The 26,776-nt window shown below is 29.8% G+C and overlaps 1 protein-coding gene across 1 annotated transcript in view; it reads right to left on the minus strand.

Moving 5' to 3' along the window:
• LOC122520104 (serine/threonine-protein kinase STE20) overlaps positions 1 to 26,776 on the minus strand; it is a 73,696-nt gene that overhangs the window by 42,027 nt on the left and 4,893 nt on the right. Inside the window, exons 2-3 of the mRNA XM_043640061.1 lie at positions 17,423 to 17,840; positions 3,291 to 3,357 (exon numbers count right to left, since the gene is read on the minus strand). Of these exons, the coding sequence (XP_043495996.1) occupies positions 3,291 to 3,357; positions 17,423 to 17,453 (98 nt within the window). The 5' untranslated portion in view covers positions 17,454 to 17,840. The remainder of the gene's footprint in view (positions 1 to 3,290; positions 3,358 to 17,422; positions 17,841 to 26,776) is intronic.

Below are 26,776 nucleotides of genomic sequence, written 5' to 3' on the forward strand. Positions count from 1 at the left end.
GCAAGCTCGGCGAACCAGAGACTGACGATCTTCCGTACACGTGGTTAACCTCTATACATTTTCTTTTCCTTTCTTCCTTCCTTTCCAACCCTTTCCAACCCTTCCCAACCCTTCCATTCTTTCTTCATTCCTTTCAGATTAACACTGTCCCATTTTCCTTATTCACAATTAAAAGATTTCTTTTGCATTTTATCGTACACTACACCACCATTACACAAATTTCTTAAGAAAATGTTGTTCAAATAATTTAAAAAGAAAAAAAGGAAATTCATTTTTAAATTCACTTAGACTTGATTTTATTTATACGAATTGATAACGAATTAAAAAATAATTATTCCAATGAAGTAGAAAATAAATAAATAAATAAATAAATAAATAAATAATAATAATAATAATAATAATAATAATAATAATAATAATAATAATCATGATAGACGAGTTGTGTCTTAAAGAAAATTTCTTGAAAATATAATATATATAATAGAGTATACTAAAATGTTGAAGTTTCAAGATCAAAAGCTCACGTTTAATATATACATAGATATACGTATTGGATATGTATGTGTGTATGTGTGTGTGTGTGTGTGAGAGAGAAAGAGGATCGTCACTGTGAGAAACGTCGAGGGAAATTAATCGATCACCTAGTGCATCATTCATCAGTCTCTCGTAACACCAAGGACGAGAGTACATTCGAGATGCGGTTTACGAAGATGCTTCCGTTGATCGGATCCTCCTAGGAGATTCAATAATTTAATGAGAGACAGCAACTATCGATCGATCTACCATCTAATTCTCTGTCCTCTCTATTCTATTTCATCATCTATTCTTTCAATCTTTCACTATTTTTCCAAGATTTTTTGTTGGGTTCATCGATATAAATCCGATGAATCGTTAATACAATCTTCCCCCCTGCCACCCCCTCCAATTGTTATTCAAATCTTTTTTCTTTCTTCTTTATTTTGTCTCTTAAATTTTGATCAATTTATCTTACACGTTTTATCTTAAATACACCTGTAATCACCCCACCCACACGTGATTTTTTCGTTAATACAATCTTCCCCCCCTGCCACCCCCTCCAATTGTTATTCAAATCTTTTTTTTTCTTCTTTATTTCGTCTCTTAAATTTTGATCAATTTATCTTACACGTTTTATCTTAAATACACCTGTATCACCCCACCCACACGTGATTTTTTCGTTAATACAATCTTCCCCCCCTCCCACCCCCACCACCCCACCAATTGTTATTCAAATCTTTTTTCTTTATTCTTTATTTCGTCCCCTAAATTTTGATCAATTGATCTTACCTTAAATACACCTGTAATCCCCCCGGGTGGGTACATGTGATTTTTTTCATATAAGTAAAAATAAAAATGAAAATCCGAGAGAAAGATTCGAATAATTATTCTAGGAATAGAAAACGAAAAGAATACTAATCGAGAGTTTATCTTTTTATTTTGTATAAGCTTTAAAAGCATGAAATAATTTTTGTTGTTTTGTATAAAATGATAAAGGCATAAATTGTGGTAGATTAGTGGGGAATTGGAATAAAACAAACATTTCATATAAATAATTTAAACGGATGTTTCATACGTTTCACAAAGCTGTCTGAGTAGAGACAGGTCAGTTGATTCGTTTAATCAGCATGCAGTTTCGAGTTAGCCTTCCCTCCCCCTCCCCTTAACTAAATATCGATTCCCTTTGGTATCAACGAGTTAAAAATATCTATTTGCATGTCGTTACGCATTATCTCGCTCACGAATTAAACATACTTTCCTAGTTTACATGCATACTATCTATCACGTTTATCTATCTATCTATCTATCTATCTCTCAATCCTTTTTAAACGTTGCTCAATTGTGGTTGATTTTAATATCGAAGGTCAGGGTTTGTCAGACCATTTGCCCATCACCTTTAAAACAAAAAAAGAAAAACAAAAGAAAAACATCACTTTACGCAAAAGAAATAATACCAAAATGAATTTATATTTTATCTTCGAAATGATAATAAAAAAATTAAAAAACAAAAAGAGGGATGATCGAAATAAATGAGTGGGTAGTAGAAACGAGAGAGAAAATTTCTTTTGTAAAAAAAAAAAGAAATAAAAAAAATGACGATGATCCTCTTCCGGTAATCGTCCGGTTTAATCGTAAAGCCGAATTACTTAAAAACACACTTAAACACTAACATAAGCTGCATGAGCTAAAATTAACGAGGTTGCGGGCATATTAACGATGGATATTTTCGCGAGTGTTGAGTTTCCAACGACAACGGTGACGGTGAAAATGGTGGGAATGATGGAAAGGGTAAAGTGTAGGGTTGCTAGCTGTAAAACGAAAATGATGCTGCTTTTGAAGGTGACGGGATTGCTAATGGAGCTTAAGTAAGCTCCCATTGAGAATACGGTTCGTCGTATCTCGAGATAAATTTCAAAGGACGATGTTTATCGGCGAAACCATCCTCGCGTTCTTTTCCTCTATTTTTCTCTGATTACTGTATATGTGTGTTGTTCCTTTTATTTTATTACACGTACGAAATCGTGACAAAAATCTTTCTCATTTCATTTACTCTCGTACGTAAAATAAGTGTATAACCAACCAACGTAGGTAGTAAATGTACCCACGGAAATTGCATATATAACGTGGAAATAACACACACGTACACGTACACACGTACACGCATGCACCTACGTATTTCGTACGAACGAAGAATAGGATTCCACGTTTTGTAAGTTTCCATAAATGTAGAAAATCCGATGATCGGACTTAACAGCTTTCTAAATCCTTTTGTAGGAATCCTATTTCCGACAAATCTAAATCTCACACGAGTACACACTTATTTGCAAATCTCTCTACGTGCCATAATTTAACTCGCCTATCTGATTTTTACGAAAATATAAATTACGAAATATAATATTTGGATTTTAGATACACACACACACACGCTACGGGTCTACATTATTTGACCGTTTGAAGAAAATGATATAAAGTTAACTCTAATGAATATCCAATATTATTTGATGTCAATATTCGTATAGAAAATCAATTGTTTATTCGAATAAAATAATGAATTACGTTCGAATATGTCATTTCGTCAACGACAAGACTAAATTTGTACAAAACGTATTTATTTTCGATCTACGTGAATTGGGTTGAACAAAATTTTGAAAAGTACAAAACTATTCGACGAATCCCTAGTATTGATCGAATAAAACATTCGTTCATTTTATTCTTTTTAAAAAATAACTTACGTGATCTCGTTTCGTTAGAATTCCTTGGGAAAAAAAACTTACTTGGGAATATCGCCGATTCTCGGACGACGGCATATTCGGGGACAAACGTTTTCCCATATGTTGCAGGCTGTAACAAAGTAACCAAACAACTCGTTAAAAAGTGAAAGAAACAAATGGAACTTTCGACTTTTGTGTGGCAAATTGCTTATGAAAAAAAAAAGAAAAAGAAAAAAACTGGTGTGTGTACTTATGTACGCACGTAAGAAGTTATACTTCTTTGCCGTACCAAAACGAACATAACCTCAATAACTTCAAAAATAACTTCAAAAAAAACTTCAAAGAAAAAAAATAACTTAAAAAAAAATAATTATTATTATATATATAAGAGAGAATAAAAAAACTGGTGTGTGTACTTATGTACGCACGTAAGAAGTTATACTTCTTGCCGTACCAAAACAACATAACCTCAATAACCTCAAAAATAACTTCAAAAAATCTTCAAAGAAAAAAAATAACTTAAAAAAAAATAATTATTATTATATATATATAAGAAAGAATAAAAAAAAGAAAAAGAAAATATCAAAATATAGATATCAGTTCACGCTAAATATAAGAGAGATATATCGAATAACTTCACGCGTCAACAGCCATGGCGCGGTTACAGCATTTGTTCTCGCTTCGATCATTTAAGTAAAGCAGCGCTGAGTACGATTAGTATTTGGATGGGTGACCCGCTTGAGAAAAAAGGGGGAAGAAGAAGAGAAGACAACTTCATGCCGTATACTTGAAATCGCTTTGCCGCGCGTCGTAAATACTGACAAACTTCATGGTATCGTTTTTCCAGACGCTCGGAACAAAATCACTCCCCATTACATTTTCCCCAACGCGCCAAAAGAAGTATAACTTCAAAAAGAAAAAGGAAAATATAAAATGATCAGATATTTTCCGTGAATAAAATATTAGAACAAAATGAGCATGCAGAAATGAACGATATCGTACGGGAAATTCGCGATTTCCTTTTTAGCTCATCCGAGCGGAGCAGCTATTATTGCAAGCAACTGCTACAATCATTCGATTGCTACAAATCGAAATAAGATGAATCAATTCCTGATGCTTTTGTACTTTCAAGTACTTTCAAATTATCATTAGACCCCCCCCCCTAATACGAATCTTAATCCTAGAAAAATCTTTTAATGAGATCGATCGTTTTAATCGATCGAAACAAAATCAAAGAAAAATTCGCGAATTCGAAATAAATCATCAAACGTGGTTTCATTCGAATCAACAAAAATTTAAAAACGAAAAACAACAAAGAAAATCAAATTCTTTCTTCTACGCGTGTGTGCTATGATGCAGGGATGAAAATAAAATTCGACGTAACGTAGGAGTGTGGTAAAAAAAAGAAAAAAAAAAAAAAAAAAATAAAAAACATAAAACACAATAGACAGAAAACCCATTAAAGAATTTTTTCGAACGTATTATTGCAAATACGTTTATATCTAATAGTCAAAAATAAACTTACAATGATTGATCGAATTGAAAGATTTAAAAATCCCTTTCTCTCTCTCTCTTCGTATATGAATGATTCTGAGATAAGTATCAAAATTATCATTGGAGGAACCGTTCATTTCAAACGGGAAGTACGGAAACGTTTAATTCGAATATCAGAATACCTTCGGAACATCGAGGTTAATTGCGATTCATTGCAATTTGTGAGCCGGCACTTCCCCGTTATAACCTCTCTCTCTCTCTCACACACACACACACACACATACATACATAGGAGGACATGGATACACTTTGTCTCTCTTTTGCTAGGATGGTTTGAAACCTCTTGTACTCGCAGCAACCCTGTTCACTTCCCATCATCGATCCGTGCTAGCCCTGTAGCATTTACTAATTACAAAGTTCACCTTTTGAACAATTACGATGCAAGATGCCGACGACTACTACGATGACGATGACTATGACTATGATGACGATGATTATGATGACGAGGACGACGACAAACGATGTGAAAGGTGACGAAAGCGATATTCTCGCAAGGCCAACCATCCAGTATCGCTACCAAGCGTGAAACGATCAACTTCCTCTTTCCATGATGAAATCAAATTTACGAACGGTTAACGATTTTAACATCGTTTACGATCCCGTTTATGCATGAGAATGTAATCGAAAGATAGATTTATACAGAAAGAGAGAGAGAGAGAGAGAGAGAGAGAGAGAGACTACAAAAATTTACTAAAATTATTATCCCTTAAAAAAAGCTAATATGATATTATTTATTATTTAATACTAATTTAAAGTGAATCTCTATCTCTCTCTCTCTTCAATCTAAAATAAGATTTTTATTTAATATATTAAATATTGAATCGAATATTATATTATTATATTTATTATATTTATTATTTTATATATTTTATATTTATTATTTAATATATTTATTATTATTATATATTATATATATTACATATATCGAATATTAAATATTAATTTACTAAAATTATTATCCCTTAAAAAGCTAATATAATATTATTTATTATTTACTAATTACAAGTGAATCTCTCTCTCCTCTCTCTCCAATCTAAAATAAGATTTTATTTAATATATTAAATATTGAATCGAATATTATATTATTATATTTAGTATATTTATTATTTATATATTTATATTTATATTTAAATATTATTATAGTATATATTATTTTATTTTTTATTATTTTATATTTATTATTTAATATATTTATTATATTAATATTATATATATTACATATATCGACTATTAAATATAATTTTACTAAAATTATTATCCCTTAAAAAAGCTAATATGATATTTTTATTTAATACTAATTTAAAGTGAATCTCTATCTCTCTCTCTCTCTCTCTCTTCAATTAAAATAAGATTTTATTTAATATATTTAAATATTGAATCGAATATTATTAGATTTATTCTTTTATTTTTTATATTTATATTATTTTTAATATATTTATTTTATTATATCTATATATATATCTCTATCGAATATTAAATATTAATTTACTAAAATTATTATCCCTTAAAAAAGCTAATATGATATTATTTATTATTTAATACTAATTACAAGTGAATCTCTATCTCTCTCTTTTCAATCTAAAATAAGATTTTTATTTAATATATTAAATATTGAATCGAATATTATATTATTATTATATATTACATATCGAATATTAAATAATATATATTTCCTATGAATGAAATTATTTCTATCGAAGGAGACGATTATTATATTATATATGTTTATTAATTATAATTGTTTAAAAAATAAAAAATAAAATAAAAATGGTAGTAAATATATATTTTAAAGATACTGGAATGAAAAAGTAAATGGTATTTACGTTGGAAAAATACTCGAGACGAAATAACTCTTATCTTACCTACTCTTTTGAAAGACCCAAGCTAACTTGAAAGAATAATGTTTACACGTGTAAACGTCTCGAGGTAAAAGACGATTCTGATGTTCAAAGTTGAAAGAAATACACAGAAAATGAGAGAGAGAGAGAGTAGGAGAAATTAATAACACACAAATCCTCTTCGGTCGTCTCCGTGGTGGTCAACAACAAACAACAATAATGAAGACAATAACAGGGATCGTATGTCAAAGGTTAAATGCAAACGTAGAGCAACCATGAGGATTATTTATTCATAGATTTTATCATTTTGGCATCGACGTAAAGAAATAACCGAGAAACATCCTCTTATGTTAGCGATCAATCGATAAAGATGCATACTAATCTTGTATATTTTTTTTTTTTTTATTAACATAAATTTCAAATTACGAATAATTACTTTTCATCGAATCATTTTTGTTCTCCTCCCACCCCGCCGCCCCCACCCATCCATCAACGATCGCGTACGACACTTTTATCTTATTTTTTTTCTTTTTGATCGAAAAAGTGTGAGTGACAGAGAGAGAGAGAGAGAAAGATATTGTATTTTTATTTTATTTTTAACCATACTATCTCTCGACACAGTGACGTTTTAAAGTGAAATTATATTTAACCGTATATATAATACGAGGCAAAGTTCAACGTTTGTTACACATACAGTTTGCCATGAGATTCAAATAATTTTCAATGAGCGCCTTTGTACGGATTTTGTAAGATCTCTTCTTTGACTACTTTTATTATTTTCTTTTTTTTTTTTTTTTTCTTGTATCGTCTAAGGAAATTTGATCGAATACGAAAAGAACGAAAATACGATAAGTTTTAAGTATTTTCATTTTTTTTTATTCCGTTTATAGATTTTATATAATTTTAAAGAATATTCGCGGAAAATTCTGTTATGATTTATGAAAGAAAATTCTAATGATACTTATTAAAAATAAACGATTAATACCGTGGCCATTAAATTTCCTTCGACAACTTTAATATAATTGTTTCTATATCAATTTTATTCTTTTCAATTTTATTTTATCCCCTCGACTCAGCTTCAATTTTTTCTTTCTCTGTCTCTCTTCGATTACGATAAAGAAGAAAATAGAAGAAGAAGATAGAAGAAGAAGATGAGAAAGTTAAAGACAAAATTAAACAAGTGGAGGAGAAGGAGAAGAAAAAGAAATGAAACTTCGCAGAAAACACGAACGATGATTACTATATCTCGTCGAGTGTTGTGTGTATTCTCCTATCCTATTATTTCATACACTCTTCTCTCATTTTTTATTATTAAGCTACGATTATTATCTTAAAAAAAAAGAAAAGAAAAAAAACCAATAAAAATAATTTCGATCATCGCGGCAACAATTTATCTGCTCTTTTTTTTTCAAGTTAAAAAGATTTATTTAATAAAAAAAACTGGTGTGTGTAATTATGTACGCACGTAAGAAGTTATACTTCTTTGCCGTACCAAAATGAACATAACCTCAATAACCTCAAAAATAACTTCAAAAAAAAACTTCAAAGAAAAAAATAACTTAAAAAAAAAATAATTATTATTATATATATATAAGAAAGAATAAAAAAAGAAAAAGAAAATATGAAAATATAGATATCAGTCCACACTAATATAAGAGAGATATATCGAATAACTTCACGCGTCAACAGCCATGGCGCGGTTACAGCATTAGTTCTCGCTTCGATCATTTAAGTAAAGCAGCGTTGAGTACGATTAGTATTTGGATGGGTGACCCGCTTGAGAAAAAAGGGGGGAAGAAGAAAACAAGACAACTTCATGCCGTATACTTGAAATCGCTTTGCCGCGCGTCGTAAATACCGACAAACTTCATGGTGTCGTTTTTCCAGACGCTCGGAACAAAATCAACTCCCCATTACATTTTCCCAACGCGCCAAAAGAAGTATAACTTCAAAAAAAAAAAGACAAATTGTTTTTCTAATATCATCGTCGAGTTAAATTTTTTCTTATTCGCACCGAATCCAATTAAAATAAATAAATAATAATAATAAATCATGCAGCAGCGAGATAAGTGTATCGCGCAAATTGAAAAAGAAAATATTATTAATATCTATTGAAAAACATTATAAATGGTGATATTAGTTATAACATTCGCGTGAACTTTGGTCCAATTGTAAAGAGTTAGCATGAACGAACCGTAGACGGAAAAGAGGATATGACCGAGATAATGCAAACGTTGTTGAGGTCGAACCAACTATCGAACTTATTTATATGCTTGCATCTCTTTCCACCCTGAACACCCCCCCTCCTCCTCCCCCTTCTTTCACTCTCTCTTTTATTCTATTCTTCTTTTTTTAACGTGACAATTATGATTGACAAAAATGAAATCGTAATTCTCGCATAAGTTATCCAACGACGATGTGTTTTGTGTCATTTTAATAAAATTAATTATGAAAAATATTTTAATAATATTTAATATTATTAATTAATTTTAATTTAAATTTTTAATAAAATTAATTACGAAAATCTTGAAATAATATCGGATCGATGAACGACGATTTTGTACGAAAAGAAAAAGAAGAAGAAGAAAATTCAACTTGTTTGAATTGTTTCCATCCCACAATTACAAAAAAGAAAGAAAAAAAAACGAGTCCCTTTCAATTAATAGTTCTTTTCTATTCTTTTTTTTACTTTTTTCGATTTCAAATCGTCCCAACTAAATTACACGTGCCTGGACTGGACGAGCAAAGTTGTAAAAAAAAGAAAAGAAGGAAAAAAACAAAATCAAAGGGAAAAAAAACCCAAAAAAAAAGGAGAGAGATAGGGGCAAAATAAAATAAAAAATAAAAAAAAAAAAAAAACTCTCGCGAGAGAGAGAAAAACGCCAACTTTCATGAATACAAACGGGGGGAATCGTGGCGACGTTTTGTCGGAAAAATATTGCCACCTAAATTACTTTCGATATCGATACGTACAAAAGCGTATCATCGATCCTGGTACAAACGAGTGAAGTGTATTACCTGCGTACACGATACGGTATACAGTTAAAAAGAATGAAATAAGAGTAGAAGAGTAACGGGAACACCATCACCACCACAACCACCGCAACCACAACCACCACCCACCCGATTGCAATTTCGGATTCACCTATAATAAAAAACTTTTCCACAGTTTGTATTTTTTTTTTGTTCTTTTGTTCTCGTTATTCGCATACAAGAACTGTGATAACTCAAAGTTCTTATACAATGGATCTTCAAACGAATGCAATTGCAATTTTGTTGATCTTAACGAAAAATTGTCCACGCGTATTTTTTTTCTTTTTTTGGATAATCGTCGATAAATTTTGAAACGAAACGAAATGATTGTTACGAATACGTTGAAATAAATAAATATTTGATTTTCTGGAAGTTTTCGAATAATTTCACGCAAAACTTATTATTATTCGCGCTGGGAGGAAATGTGAAAAAAAAGGATTGTAATAAAAACGTTGATTAACGGAATAATTAATTATGGATGTAGTAGAACAACGCGGAATAACAGAAAGGAAAAAGAGAATAATATATAGGAACGTGGAATAAATAAATAAATAAATAAATAAATAAATAAATCAAATATTGTACGAACACAATTATATTCAATATCAAATTCGCGGAATTTGATTCGATTATATTGAATATTCAAATTCGTGGAAAGAAATATGTATATCGAAGGGAAAGGGAAACAAAATAAAAAAAAAAAAAAAGAGGTTAAAATGAGAAATGATTAAAACAATCTCTCGTCGGGAAAAAAAAAACTCACCCTCTCCTCTCCCCCTGTCACCACCCTCTCTTTCTCTCTCTCTCTTACCTTCGCACAAATAGAAAAAGATAGAAAGAAAAAGCATATTCTTTATAAACTTCTCGTAAGCTTCTCTTTACAAATTGAAACGGTTCTTTAAAAAAAATGATGAATATAAAGAACGAACCGACCTGGAAACTTTTACTCGTCGGATAATAATTTGAACGAAAAGGGAAATTAAAACGAGCTGTACGAGGGAAAGAAAAAGATAGATAGATATATAAATAGAAAGAAAGAAAGAGAGAGAGAGAGAGAGAGAGAGAGAGCTTTAAGAAATTAGCAACGAATCAACAAATTGTTTTTTTTTTTCTCTTTTTTCGCGCTTTAAAGCGTTGACTATAAATGTTTGTTCAAAGTATTTTCTTTCACGTTCATACAAATACAGGTATACACGTAATACATATATACACGTATACTAACGTAATATAAATTCGTGCATTTTCAACATACAAACTTTTCTATGTCAGCTTTTAAGTGCATCTTAAGCATAATAAGACTTTCATACCGTTCTCTTCTACCGTAGGAAAGAAGAAGAAGAAGAAGAGGAAGAAGACAAAGAAGAAGAAAAAAAGAGAATAAAATGAAATGAGAAAGAGTAGGTGGGAAGGAGAGAGAAGGGGTTACGGTAAAATTGTCAGACTTTAAGTAGAATTGCAAATACACAGGACGAACGAATTATCATCTCCGGCCTCGGTCCAGACCTCGATTTCACTTTCACGTCAAACAAGAGAGAACGAGAGAGAGAAAGAGAGAGGAGAGAAAGAGAGAGAAAGAGAGAGAGAGAAAGAGAGAGAGAGAATAAGAGAAGAAAAAAATAAAAGAAAAGGTTTCCAACCTACGCAAATCCAACATCTCGCGTGGCACGTGTAATACAAGAAAAAAAAAAAAAAGAAATAAAAAAAAGTGTTTTCTAAAGGGGAAAAAAAAGAAAAGAAAAGAACGGAAAAGAAATGTTCCCTTTTTTTTCCGTAATATCCTACCTGCCTATCCATCCATTCCATTCATTCGTACATTCGACTGCTTCTCGTTCATTAAAACACCTTTCCATATTGTTCTTCCTTCGTCTTACGAATGAATTTTAATTGGACGAAAAATCGAACGTCCGTTCAAAGGAAAACGGAGGAAAAAAAGAAAAAAAAGAAAACAAATTTCTAATTGAATTTAATCGTCAAAATTTCAGCCTCGACACTCCTCGACGTTTTTCATATTCCAAATATTAGCATGTTTCGCGAATCGATGCAAATTGCATGTACATGTGACGCGCGTTTACGTATTTGTGTATGTGTATGTGTATGTGTGTTATATTTGTGTAAGAGGAAATTCAATTAACGGTTGGAAAACAATAGAAATTTTCAAAACTTTTCATCGACCATGCACGTGTATGCGTCCACGTATGTGTGTGTATGTGTGTGTGTTTGTATTACACACGAAAACGGTACCAATCGAATTAAAAAATCCTTCTTTTTAATATAACACGTTTACGCAAACTGGATGATACGAGAAAAAACTGTGCAGATTGAAAACTCTTCTTCCCGAATCCTGACAGTTGTATCTCGAATCTGATTGGTGATAATATCATTCCTGAATTGATAGGACGTTAAAAAGTAAAAGAAAAAGAGAGTAAACGACAAAACAAAAAATAGAAAACAATTGAAATAGGAATAGGGAGAAAGTCAATAGAAATACAATGTTAAACATTTAATCAAGAATCTATCATACGAATTTCCTTTACTATGTTCTTCACTCTTTCCATTTCTATTTCTCTCTCTCTCTCTCATTCTGACGAGTTTAAGGATCCTTTAATAAAATTAATCATTATCATCATCGAACGTAATCGATACAACCACCCACACTTTTGACAGAAACGATTTAAACATTGGTGCCATTCCCACACTCACTTTTATCTCGAATGAAGAAGAAGAATAAGAGCATTAAAAAATCAATTAAATTCTATTCCTTCTTTTCGATCTTATTTTCTCTTCTTCTTCTTCTTCTCATCCTTTTTTTTTTCTCTAACTCGAAACTACGAACTTTCCTTCCGTGTAATCTCTTATTTAGTTTAAGTTACACACAGGTTCTCTACAAACGTCTTCTGATCGTGATAATCCAATTATGGCGAACGTCCGATGCAGAAAGCTCGTTAGTTTGATTTCGTTCGACTGTTAGCAGCAACTCGTTCAAGTGTGCTCTAAATGAACGATCGAATCAAATAAATTGCCCTGTGCGAAAATAAACTAGAACAATTCCTTCCTTACCCACCTACACCTCCCCCCTCACCCCCACCTGCTCCTCCTCCACGCCACATTTCTATTACATGTACAATCTAATAAAATTTAATGAGAGAAACAGTAATACTCAGGTAGTATACCTTTTGAAAATACATTCTCAGTCTCATTTCACGTAAATTATTATTTTTTTTGTATATTCGACTCGTTAGAACCAATCGCGCCTCTTCCACCCTCCCATCCACCCCCCACCCTGCCAATCGTCCTTTTCATTCCCATTTGAGAGTATTGAAACTAACTATAGTTTATATAATAGACAAATAAATATGATATGTGTGTTGAATGCATTAATATAACATATGATTCTCTCACGTATGCCGTTGTTATCCGAGCACGCTAGAATAAACATCAACGGAACTTCGAAATCATGAATGAAAGGACCCCCGAACAACGCGTAGAAATTCTGTTAAACTATTATCATCGCAAATATGGAAAGTGCAACGGTGCTTTGGAACGGTGGATGCCTTCTCTCTATTCTCGTACCTGACATTCATCGAATAGAATGAGAATGAAAAAGAGAAACAGAGGGATAGAAACACAATTCATAATGCTTCTATAAACCATAAACCGAATGTAATAACGTTGATACAATAAGAGAGAGGTGGGGTGGTGGGGTGGGTTGGGGTGGGGTGGGGGGTAGAGTGGGAAGGGAAAATACAACACGAGCGTATCAATGATATTACGTTGACCAATGTAATACGAATGAGCTTCGATATTTCTTTTTTATTTACGAAAAAAAAAAGATAAGAAAAATGAAGTAAATAAAAAGAAAGAATAAAGAAACATAAAAAATGTGTTTACTCGACGATTTATATTTTATTTATTATTATTTTCATTATTCGTTAATATTATTCGAAAACAATTCCGTATGCATTTTTATTTATCTTTTTATATATTCCCAAATAAAAATAAATATAATATAATATTTGTTGTTATATTCCCGATATATAAATAAAATATATCTCTCAATTCGAGTAGTTTTCCATTAAACCTGTCGTTTCAGACGACTCACTATAATGATACGTAATTCGTATACGAAGAGGAAACGAACAATTTCCGATAAATTTATATATACTCGAGTTGTTCCATTATACGAAAAGAGAAAGAGAGAGAAAGAGAGAGAAAGAGAGAGAGAAAGAGAGAGAGAGAGAGAGAGTGGTGATACTTCCCCCTTACACTTTCACTCAAATCACATATCGATTTCTTATGAAAACGATTCGATAATCCGAGACGTTGTTCTCACGTTTCTTATAATTAATGTATTTCTTCCATCTATCTCTTTATCCCTCACCTTAGTATCTTCTTCTTCTTCTTCTTCTGAAATTTCATCGTATACTTGTTCACGATACTTTTTTATTACGCTAATGAAAACGTTCATTTCTTCTTTTACAAGGAAAAAACAAAACCCCCCCCCCACTCTCGTGAGAAAATTATTTTATTCGCACGTTTGGTTTTTTATTTTATTATTTCGTCGTTTTTTTTTTTTTTTAGCAAATTCAAAGTCTCCTCCTCGAGAGACGAAAGAAAAAAATTCGTTGTTGATAATTAAAATGGAAAGAAAGTATGCTTGGGAAATAATTATTCATGAATTATGTGTCGTCGCGTAATCGTGATCCTTATTAAATTAGTTATCTTAAACGAAATTAACAACACAAAATTGAATTCATTGCCATGCGATCGAACTAACGAATACATAATAAATACACGAGTCGTTCATTACCGCACAAATCGATTAACTTTATAAAAGAAAAAAGATGAGGAAAATGCGATGAAACAATTGTGCCACTGGTTTTTTTAAAAATTCCTTTTATCGTATAAATTCGAATAAATTTTGTAGAAAAGAAAGAAAAAAAAGAAAAAAAGAAGCGCTTGCCGGTGCATTTGAGTTTGAATTACTGCAACGATTTCCATTAAAAGTACGAAGTTAATCAAAATGACTTCTGAAATAAATTATTTATTATTCAATGGACATAAAAATAAAATATTGTCGTTTGTTAATTTTTTACGTTTGGGAAAATTTGTATAAATGTAAAAAATGTTGATCATACCATGTGCTCTTTTTTTACACTTAAATTTAAGATTTTTCAAAAAGTCGAGTTAATCGATTTGTGCAATGAACGTGGCTCATATTTCTCTCAAATGTTTCACGAAACTTGTATGTATAACCATTCTTTTTGATGAATTTTTTATAGCCAATTTTGTATCAACTTTTTTTATTGGATTGACAACTAAGTGATTGAGAATTTTAAATGAGAAAGAAAATTCCAAATTTTTCTTGAAAAATATAACTTTATTCAATTATAGGTACTGTCATATTATTATTCCATAATTATTATTTGGAATATTTTAATAATTGTTAATAATTTTATATTTTAATAATTTTTATAATATTATAATAATTTTTTATATAATAATATTTTAATAATTTTTATAATATTATAACAATTTTTTATATAATAATATTTTAATAATTTTTATAATATTATTTTATAAATATTATTATGCCATAATTCTAAATTCATCGAAATTTCTGATCTTTGCTATTCAAAAAAACTGAATTAAATGTGATTTGTTTATCGATGAGATCCTCAATCACTTACAATTAGTTGCCAATCCAATAATACGCGAGCTTGCCACACGCTTTCATTAATTATTTCTTTGACTTTTTCCCAATTTTCGTTTACACACACTCGCGAGATAATTTTAGACGAGATCTAATCGATACGAGACAAAAGTCGATGACTGTTCTTTCTTTTTGTATGTGTGTGTGTGTGTTTTTCTCTCTCTCTCTCTTTTCGTGTTTCTCTCATTCGTGGATTACATGCATACGTGACCAAAAATAAAAAGGTTGGTGAACTCGAGTGGAAATTAGGTCGAGGGCCATCGTTGTATCATTCGAACGCGTTATTTAAAGCCTTTCTCTTGTCCTCAAGGACAACGAAATTCTAATTGTAAAAAAAACACAACGATCGAATCTAACAACGTATCATCGTTTGTTATCTTCTCGATGGTATTCTTTTTTTAACATCCTATGATATAAGAATTTTTTTTTTTTCAAATATAATTATTAAAATTAACAAACTTAAAATCATTTCTAACCGTTGGGATTCGTTAAAACAACGATAAGAATTGAAACAAAAAGTTCGTTATAATAATTCATATAATCTATAATAAAATAAAATAAATATAATTAATTAATATAATTTTAAAAATCATCGATAAATTCGTTCGTCCTAACTATAAATTTTTAATAAAATTGTAAAAAAAAGAAACTGCGAATATAATAATACGTAAAAATTAATTTTAAAATATATTTCTTCGTTGAAAAGTAATAAAATAAATTTTAGAAAAATGTGTCGGTAATAATTTTGAACCGTTCCTTTATCATTCCTCCTTTCCTTTAGAAATTCCTTTCGAAATGGTCTGAAGTGAGATGAGCTATTAGAAAATGGAATAAAGTCATAGTAAATGGAGAATATTAAATGAGAAAGATCAATAAAGATTTAGGGACGTTTATACCACGTCAAGGAGTTTAAGCACGTTTCGACAGGACCTATCTAAAAGGAAAGTTTCATATTAGGGACTTAAAGGAGGAGGGGGGCAGAGGGGGGAGAGAGGAGGTAGGGTGGAGAAGAGTGTTCTTAAAATGATTAACTTCGAAACTAACTCGGACTTCGATTAGTTGGATAACAACTTGGAATTTCATCTAACATACGCGTTTACCGATCATGTAAATTAGATAGAAAGAAAAACTTTCCTTTAATTCGTGTGTGGACGAGTTTACTCGTAAAAGAAAACAAAAAAAAACAGAAAAAGAAAATCGAAAAAAAAAAAGGAAAAAAAATATTCTCGCGATCGACTTCCTTCGAAATTTCCAACTTGACCGACAAAACCGCACGTACGATTTATCTTTTACCGGAAAATGCAATAAGAGAGAGAGAGAGAGAGACAGAGAGAATGATAGAAAAAGAAAATGCACTTGCGGTTTTCTCGAACTAATCTTTAAAGGTTAAAACTACTCCCACAAGGAGAATTTAAAAGTTTCTCACGTTTGCATGCTTATTCGATAAAAAAAGGAGCGCCGAGTTCGGAAAGAGGAAAGAAGAGTGCAAAGTTGAGAAATAAAAATAAAAAAGAGACAGAGAAAGAGAGAACGAGAGATAGAAGGAAAGAAAGAAACGAAAAAGCATACAAACTTAACTTCAAACAAAAAAGTAACGCAAATTCTTAATATCTTCATTTCGATATTCGAATATCTTTTCGTTGGAATATTATTTAAAAAAATACAGAAAGAAAAGGAAAAAAAAAAACATGTAGAATAAATCAAATTACTATGGGGATTTTCAAAAAAAAAAAAAAAAAATATTGTAACATTTTCTGTTTGTTTTTTTTTTTTTTTAAAGAATATTCTTTACAAATATCTCGAGTGAACTACCAATCGTGCGACCTGGAAAGAAATCCTAGAAAAAAAAGAGATAGAAAAAAAATGTAATACGTTTTGACGGGATAGCAGCACGTAAAACGAATTCGTATGGTTGAAATAAATCTACGAAAGGACCGAATAAACGAGAAAAGCTTAACACTCGTTCGTTTCACGCTCGATGATTCGAACAATCCTTTCTCTATAAATATTTCTTTTTATTTTTTATTGGATTGTTTGTTCCATATCTATCGAAAACTCACCCTCCATTGTCAGATTATCGTTCAGCTTCATCTCGATCGAACGAAGAATGACCCTTAAACGTTGATTTAGAAATCATCGATGGTAATCTTAATTCGAATCTTCTCTTTAATCATTAATTTTGTTCTTTTTTATTTTCTTTTCTTCCTCTTCTTCTTCTTCTTCTTCTTTTTCTTCTTCTTCTTATCTCTGTTTGGTTAATAATCGATGTTAGCTCGATGTCATCATAATCGAATAATTGAATTTTTGTCGATAATTCCTATCGTCTAAAGTATATTAAATATTAATCGTAAATTAATGAAATTCGTTATCCGTTAACGATAGGACGATTTAAATTAGTCTCCTTTTTTATCGATTGAAAATATTTCATTTGGTTCGACATGATGATGTACACGAGTTGTTGACTGAGCAACGATTCGTCTGTAACAAAAAAAAGAAAATAAAAATTAATTAGACAAGGTTAAAACGATAAATTACGAATAATAAAATTAATAATAAATTACGAATAATTAAACACTCGATGAGATATAATATATTTGAAAACAAACAAAACAAAATCAAATATAATCGAAATAATATATTATTTTCTCTTGCTGTTTATCTTTTTATAATAATTTAATAAAACGATCATTATCTATTTTGTATAAGGTGTTTACAGAAATAAACTATTCGAATTTCATGAATCTACAATTCTTCTTCATTTTCACATATTATTCTATATATTTAATTTATTAAACACAAACAAAACAAAATCAAATATAATCGAAATAATATATTATTTGCATTGTTGTTTATTTTTTTATAATAATTTCATAAACAATCATTTATCTATTTTTGTATAAGGTGTTACAGATATAAACTATTCGAATTTTCATGAATCTCAAATTCTTCTTCATTTTCACATATTATTCTATATATTTAATTTATTAAATACAAACGAAATAATTATTATTTTCATTGTTGTTTATCTTTTTGTAATAATTTAATAAACAATCATTTATCTATTTTTGTATAAGGTGTTACAGATATAAACTATTCGAATTTTCATGAATCTCAAATTCTTCTTCATTTTCACATATTATTCTATATATTTAATTTATTAAATACAAACAAAACAAAATCAAATATAATCGAAATAATATATTATTTGCATTGTTGTTTATCTTTTTATAATAATTTAATAAACAATCATTTATCTATTTTTATATAAGGTGTTACAGATATAAACTATTCGAATTTTCATGAATCTCAAATTCTTCTTCATTTTCACATATTATTCTATATATTTAATTTATTAAATACAAACAAAACAAAATCAAATATAATTGAAATAATATATTATTTTCATTGTTGTTTATCTTTTAAATATTAATAAACGATCATTTATCTATTTTATAGAAGGTTTTACAGATATAAACTATTCGAATTTTCATGAATCTCAAATTCTTCTTCATTTTCACATATTATTCTATACATTTAATTTATTAACGAAAAGGATATTTTAATTACATGGGCACTGTTGTAACATATGAAAATTCCGAATAATTAATATGAAACAGGGGATACGTATTAACATAAATCATCAACGCCCCCGGTTTAAGTATTTTCGTGAGCAACGATGTTAACGCTTACCAGGAGAACCTTTAACTAAAGGTTAACGAGCAAACAGGATAGTAGAACGTAGATGAGATGCACGTGCGTGAACAGAACAAAAATAAGAAAAGGAAGATAACTGTCCCACGCTTCTTTATCCGAGAAATAAGATAATAAATTTAATCAAACATTTCTATCTGTTAAACTTAATAGATCCAACTACCTTCTCGTCTGAAACATTAGTTACAAAGAATTTCTAATTGATTTTTCACAAATCGATTAGGTCATTTCTTTTTCTATGTTTTGCAATTGGTTTGTTTTTTTAGTTTTTTAATTTATTTTTATTTTATTTTTATTTATTTTTATTTTTCTTTATTTTTTTATTTAGTTTTATTCAGAATCTTCTAGCTATATCACTTGCATTAGAAAAAGAAAATATTTTTTAGTAAAAACAATAACATTTCTCTTTAAATATCTCGTATATATTTTCTATAAAAATCAATCGAAAATGAATGTTTCTTTTTCTAGACAACAAACATTCTATACGCTTTTTAAAAGGTACTCCTCTTCAAAGATTTGTCATCAATTCTCGATGCTTTTGTAATAGTTTCTTTTTATTATTAGTCGTTGAACAAAAATTACGAGTCACGAATTTTAGATAACTTTTATCTCTTATAAAATTATTAGCAAATATTACGACGGAAAAAATACTTCGACAAGTATGATTGATTTTTTCTTCTCTTTGTTTTTCAAACATAAAAAGAAAAAGAAGAAAAAAATTATACACACAAATATACACGCGTGCACATTTAAATACAACTCATTCTCTCTCAAAATTAGAGGAGTTGCATCGAGGAAGAGACAAAATTCGTAACCGATAAAGCGAAAAGGTCGCGTGGACGACAAGCCAATGGGCTTTACGAGTTTGTCTACTAAATCGATAAGACCAGAAACACGAGAATGACAGATAGAAAAAGATAAATAGAACACTGAACTTCTATATCGAAGAAGAACAGAGAAACAAACATGTAATAAACAGAAAGAAAGACATTTGTCCTATGTATATGTGTGTATGTGTGTGTGTGTATGTGTATGAGTGTGTTTGTAAGAATACAAATACTCGAGAGTATGCAAAAGCCACATGTAGATGTAACCTATTTTCCCGTTCTAATCTTTCCTTTCCTTTTTTCCTCTTCCACGCATAGGTAGTAGTAGGACACGTACGTACACATTCATGCATACACGACACCGACATCATGCGTCACATTTTCAGCACGCTCAAAGATCTTAACTTCTTAGTTGGCCATTGAAAAAACTTATTTCGACTTTTACCACGGTCATTTTCTCCGACATGAGTGCAATAGAAAGAGATAGATGGAATATTAAACACTACTACATCGAAACAAACGTGTAATAAACATAGAGAGAGAGATAACTATATCTAGATATATTTATTACGAGCCCAAACGAGCGAGTGTGTGTGTGTATGAGTGTGTGTGTGTGTGTACGCAAATACTCGACTATGCAAAAGCCACGTGTGTAGATGTAACCTTTTTCCTCTTTATAATCGTTCTACATAATATATTATTTTTTTTTTCCTTTCATAACCACACACACATATATGTACACGCGTGCATGCCATCATCATTCGTCACATTTTCAACATACTCATCAAATATCTCAACTTTTTCTATACCATTGAGAATAAAATTTAGTTTCGACTTTTCTAAAATCGATAATTTGCTCATTTCTCGATTCACACACGTACCAACACATACGCACGTATATATAAACGAGTTTCAAACAATTGTTGAAAGCAAGGCATTTCTTAAAAATAGGGTTCGCGTCTTCTGGTTCGTGCCACAATCACCCCCGAGACATTTCTCCGCTCCCTTAACCGTTCCCGCTTCATTTTCACCCGTTGCACAATGGCACTTTTCTGCTTGCCGCATTTCCCCACACTTTCACCCCACCCCACTTTTACTCGACCCACAATTCTACAATCTCACAAACTCCGAACACCTCCCATACACATCCATTTCTTCTCTCATTTCTACGAGACTTCAACTTCTCTATTTCATTTTCTTTTATCTCTTATCTAATTTATCTATATCTATGCACACCCTCGTGCATCGTTCCTGTCTTCTTTCTCTTACTTCTCTATATATTTTTGAGTTATACGTCTTTTGGCGCGTTGGGGAAATATATGAGGAGTGATTTTGTTCCGAGCGGTCTGGAAAACGACACCATGAAGTTTGTCGGTATTTTACGACGGGCGGCAAGCGATTTCAAGTATACGGCATGAAGTTGTCTTCCTTTTCTTCTTCCCCCCTTTTTTTCTCAGCGGGTCACCCATCCAAATACTAATCGTACTCAGCGCTGCTGCTTTACTTAAATGATCGAGCGAGACTAATGCTGTACCGCGCCATGGCTGTTGACGCGTGAAGTTATTCGATATATCTCTCTTATATTAGTGGGGACTGATATCTATATTTTGATGTTTTCTTTTTTTTTTTTTATTATTTCTTATATATATAAATAATAATTATTTTTTTTTTAAGTTATTTTTTTGTTTGAAGTCTTTTTTTTAAAGTTATTTTTGAGTTATTGAGGTTATGTTCGTTTTGGTACGGCAAAGAAGTATAAACTTCTTACGTGCGTACATAAGTACAAACACACCAGTTTTTTTTTTTAAGTTATTTTTTTTGTTTGAAGTCTGTTTTTAAAGTTATTTTTGAAGTTATTGAGGTTATGTTTCGTTTTTGGTACGGGAAAAAGTATAACTTCTTACGTGGCTACATAAGTAACAACACCAGTTTTTTTATTTTTTATTTTTTTTTCTTCCTCGTTTCGTTCATATTACCAGTCATCTTTATTTCTCTTTTTCCACTCTTATCTCAAATGCATCTTCCGTTTCTCCCCCCTCCCACTCCCTTTCTTCATTTCTTATTTTCTCGACTTGTATCAAAGTATTATTATATTTTCCCTCTATTTCCAATCTTATCATCCATGATAAACACACATTCTCTTTCTCTCTCTCTTTCATAATATCCAGAAAGTTTAATAAAGTTTAAATACAAATTGCAGAGAGTTAATAAATAAATAAATAAATAAAAAAACAGTTTAAAGGTCTCGTATAAAGGTTCGCGTGAATTATTTAATTAAGTTAAAAAAAAAAAGAACAAAAATAAAAGAAAATAAAAACCGAGAGAAAATTTGCTTACTTTCCATAAAATATTCTACGGTAAAGGAGGAAGAAGAAAAGAAACTCTTCTGAAAAAATACGAAGGTACGAAGGTACGAAGGTACGAAGGTACGGATGCGGAAGGGCTGACGATAAATTAACGAGAGTTTTATCTACAGGTTTTATTATACGCGTCACCGAAAACAAAAGGTTCACCTCGGAAATAACATCTGCAAAAAAAAAAAGAAAAAAATACGAGAAAAAGAAGAAGAAAAAGAAAAATAAAAGAATAGAGATAAGATAGAGTTAAACGGACGGATGGACAGACAAACTGGCAGACAAAGAAAGTAAAAGAGAAAGAGAAAGAGAAACTGGAAAAGGAACAAGACAGTTTTCGCAAGGTACACAACGGAAGCGCTCGGAGTATCTCGAAACAATTTCTTTTCAAAGGTCATGGCCAAAAGTCAAGAAGACAACTATATATATACGATACGATACGATTACTACGACGTTCGTTGAGTTTAGAAAATCATAATGATCTCTCGACAGATTTATTTCTAATATGTAATATAGTAATATGTCAATAAAATATATGTGTGTAATATGTGCCCCCAAAATTACAATATAATTAATTAATAGTGCCATATTACTTTATTTTATTTTACATTGGGCCATATTATTATATTAATTAATTATTAATTAATATTAATACATATATAATTATTAATTATATAATATTAATATATATAATAAAATAATTAAATAATATTAATATATATAATAAATAATAATATTATTATTAATTAATTAATATTATTATTTAATATTAATATGTGTCCCCGTAATTATGGAAGTGGTCTAAATCAAAATTACAAAACAAAATTAGTTTATTAGTTATTTCACAGCACATTATTTAAAACTAAATAAATTCAATGTAATTTTCACTATATTATCAAAAATGAACAGTTTGATAGTGTTTGTTATTTAAATATTATTATTTGAATGTTCAAATGTAATTCTTGTAACAATTCTGTAACAATTTTTAAACGCGATCACTGCTTTTTGTTTCTTTTTTTATTGTTGTTGTTCTTTTTACCCTTTTGAATAATAAAAAATGAATAAATTTATTCGATAAAAATACTTTTACAAAATTAACACGAATATTAAATCAATATAAATAATATATACGAAAACGATCTCTTGTAAAAAAAAAAAAAGAAGAAGAAGAAGGGAAGAAATATAATCGAAAATAAAAAAATAAATATGAAAATTAGAAAAATGTGATGTAAATCTTATTTTAAAAATATATATATCACCGCTTTTATAATACACGAGAAGATACCGCAACACGCATCAGGGATTCCTCTCGTGCAAAATTGTCAGAACGATCATTCAAACGAACCGATCGGTGAGACGTGCAAATGTTGACAAAATACAAGTACGGGAGAGTAAAACAATCATCATCCTCCCAGTGCCGTGCCTGTGAAAACATTATTCCGAGCGAGTCTTGCATGCATTCAACCATATATAATATCCATAAATATGTATATATACATAGTGGTGTAGATATGTGTGTGTCAGAGTATGTAGGAGTACGTATAAGTATGTGTATGTGTGTGTGTTAGTTCGTTGTTTGGAAATTAAACAATACCTTGAATCACGTGCCTTTAATTTCGATAAAAGGTTAGACGTAGAAATATTTTTCTATCTTTCCTTCTCATTCTTTCTTTCTTTCTTTCTTTCTTTTTATCTTATTCAATATTTTTATCACATTTTTCTATCTCTATTTATTTCTCTTCCGATCTCTCTCTCGCTCTCTCTTTTTTTTCTTTTTTTTCCGCAAAGATGACGTCCGGTCGAACTAACACGAAAGATACGATTTTAAGAAGGATGTGACTGACTGAAACTGTGTGTAAAGAAAAGAGAGAGAACGAGTACGAATAAGTGAGAGTGAGAGTGAAAGAGTTAAAGAGAAAGAGACGAGATGAGATGAGATGAGATGAGATGAGATGGAATGAAAGTGCGCAAAACTGTCCTTGACGTGGACCGAGCCTATCGATTTTCCTAAGACATCTCATTCGAAGTTATCGCGAATGAACAAACTAGATTTTAAAATAAACGAATGGAAAACTTTCCTTTCCTTCTTTTCTTTTTTCTTTTCTTGTTCTTTTTTTTTCATATTCCTTAGAGAATTAATCTTGCCGAATCATCTAATTCCTTGTCATCGATATTTCGTATTGCATTTAATTCGAATGTTATTTTTTTTGTAATTTTTTGTACTTTTTCATTTCATATATCTTATTTTAGTTAGAGTTCAAGGAATGAGAAACTTCTCGTGTAGAAATATATATATATTATGGTTTTTCTTATTTTATAAGAAATTCGTTTTAAAGTTTATATTTATGCGTTTATATACGCTAGTAGCACGATAACGCGATTTGATATACTTGAAAAATATTTTTAACGAGTCTTCCAAAGTAATAACGAAAATTTCTATCCCTTGGGCCGTTCCTCCGTTAGAAAACTTTTCACGAAATTCTAACTTACGAATTTACTCGTTTTCCTTTTTTTTTTTTTTCTTTCTTCTTTTTTTATTTTTTTAATGACGCGTGCTTGCGAGGTCAAGTAAAAAAAAAAAAGAAAAGAAGTACATTTCTTCTTTTTATTTTTCCTTCAAAAAAATTCTATCCGATTTTTATCTCGTTACACGTTCGATTTTCTATATACTTTTTTTACGAAAAAAAAAAAAGAAAAAAAAGAATTTCCGATAAGAATAAAAAATATAAAACAGAAAAAACATTATACCTGTTATCGATATTTCGTTTTTCTCTTTTTATTATTATTATTATTATTAGTTTTATTATTATTATTATCATATTATGATTATTTATTCTCTTACTCGTAAATTATTTTCATTTTACAGAAAATGAAGGAGGCAATGAAACTGGATTACGATTCGTAATACCTCAAAGTTTAAACGTAAAAGGAGCGTTATAATGTTACGAGAGAAGAGCTGCAAAAATTATTACGGAAATTTATGAGAATAAAAAAAGAAAGAAAGAAAGAAAGAAAGAAAGAAAGAAATAAGGAAAAAAAGCATTACTTGTTATCGTCGAAGGAACATTAAAGAAGGTTCTCCTTTTCATTACACTTTATTCTTCGCATGAATGTACGTAAAACTTGACAGTGGGGTGGGGATGAAGGGGATAGAAAGGAATTAAATTTTTACCGAGGGGATGGTTTTTCTCTCGTTACAAGTAATTCGCAAATAAGAAATAAGTTTTCTTCCTTCATTAATAGAAACTTACGTGCAAAAATACGTTTAAACGATTTTATATTTAAAAAATAAAATAAAATAAAATAAAAATAAATAAACGAAGTGTATCTCGTAAACGTAGTAGAATTCTTCGCAACGTGCCGATCGAACGAGACTCTTCAATTATCAATGAATTACGTCAATGCGAGTAATCCATTGTCGTGGCAAATGTCAAGTAAAAAGAAGAGAAGTATAAAGAAGAAGAAGAAGTAGAAGAAGAAGTAGAAGAAAAAAATCTAAAAGTCGGATCCTATGACGCAAGGAGAATAAGAGTCTATGAGGAAATAAGAGGGAAATGAAAAAGAAACGTATGTGAAAAGAATTTGATATGTATGTGTGTATTATAAAAGTGGTCTTTATATATTTGACTTCTCGAGAAATTTTCACGAGTTCATCCCCCTCGGCTAAATTTGAGGTTAGGAAAGAAATATATATACGGATATAATTAAAAAAGAAATTATTTTTTATATTTTACCCCTTATTATATCTCTGTTTTCTTTTTTTTTTTAAATATTATTATAAATATATTAGTTTATATTAATTTTTTTTAAATATATTAGAAATATATACGGATATAATAAAAAAAAGAAATTATTTTTTTATATTTTACCCCTTATTATATCTCTGTTTTCTTTTTTTTTTTAATATTATTATAAATATATTAGTTTATATTAATTTTTTTTAAATATATTAGAAATATATACGGATATAATAAAAAAAAGAAATTATTTTTTATATTTAATCCCTCGTTATATCTCTGTTTTTTTTTCTTTTTTTTTTGTTTCCATCTTTTACACTACCAACTTCGACAATTTAACGTAATCCTTTTGGATATGATTTATTTTTTATGTTTTGTTTCGTTTTTTGATAAAACGTAAAAAAAAGAACGTTAAAACTACCCATAAAAATATTTTTTCAGTACGCTAAACAATATCACGTATCGATGAACATCGATGAATTAACGAGAGTTTTGCAATAAAAAACAAAACAAAACAAAAAAAAATACAAATATATTTCCTACAATCTGATAGACGAAATATTGTTAAAATCTACAAATTGTTATCTACATATCATACATACATATAAAATCTACATTGTTAAATCTACAAATATTGGCGCAAAGTAAAAAAAAAAAAATACGAAACAATTGAACTTTGCATTGAACAATTATTTACGCAAACTCTATATTTAATTAAATATAAATAATAAATTCCAATAATTCAATGCTGTGACATCGAATTAATAAAATAAAAGGGTTACAAA

The sequence above is a fragment of the Polistes fuscatus genome, unplaced genomic scaffold, assembly GCF_010416935.1.
Source record: "Polistes fuscatus isolate 324 unplaced genomic scaffold, CU_Pfus_HIC Scaffold3, whole genome shotgun sequence".
In the NCBI taxonomy this organism is placed as follows: Eukaryota; Metazoa; Arthropoda; class Insecta; order Hymenoptera; family Vespidae; genus Polistes; species Polistes fuscatus.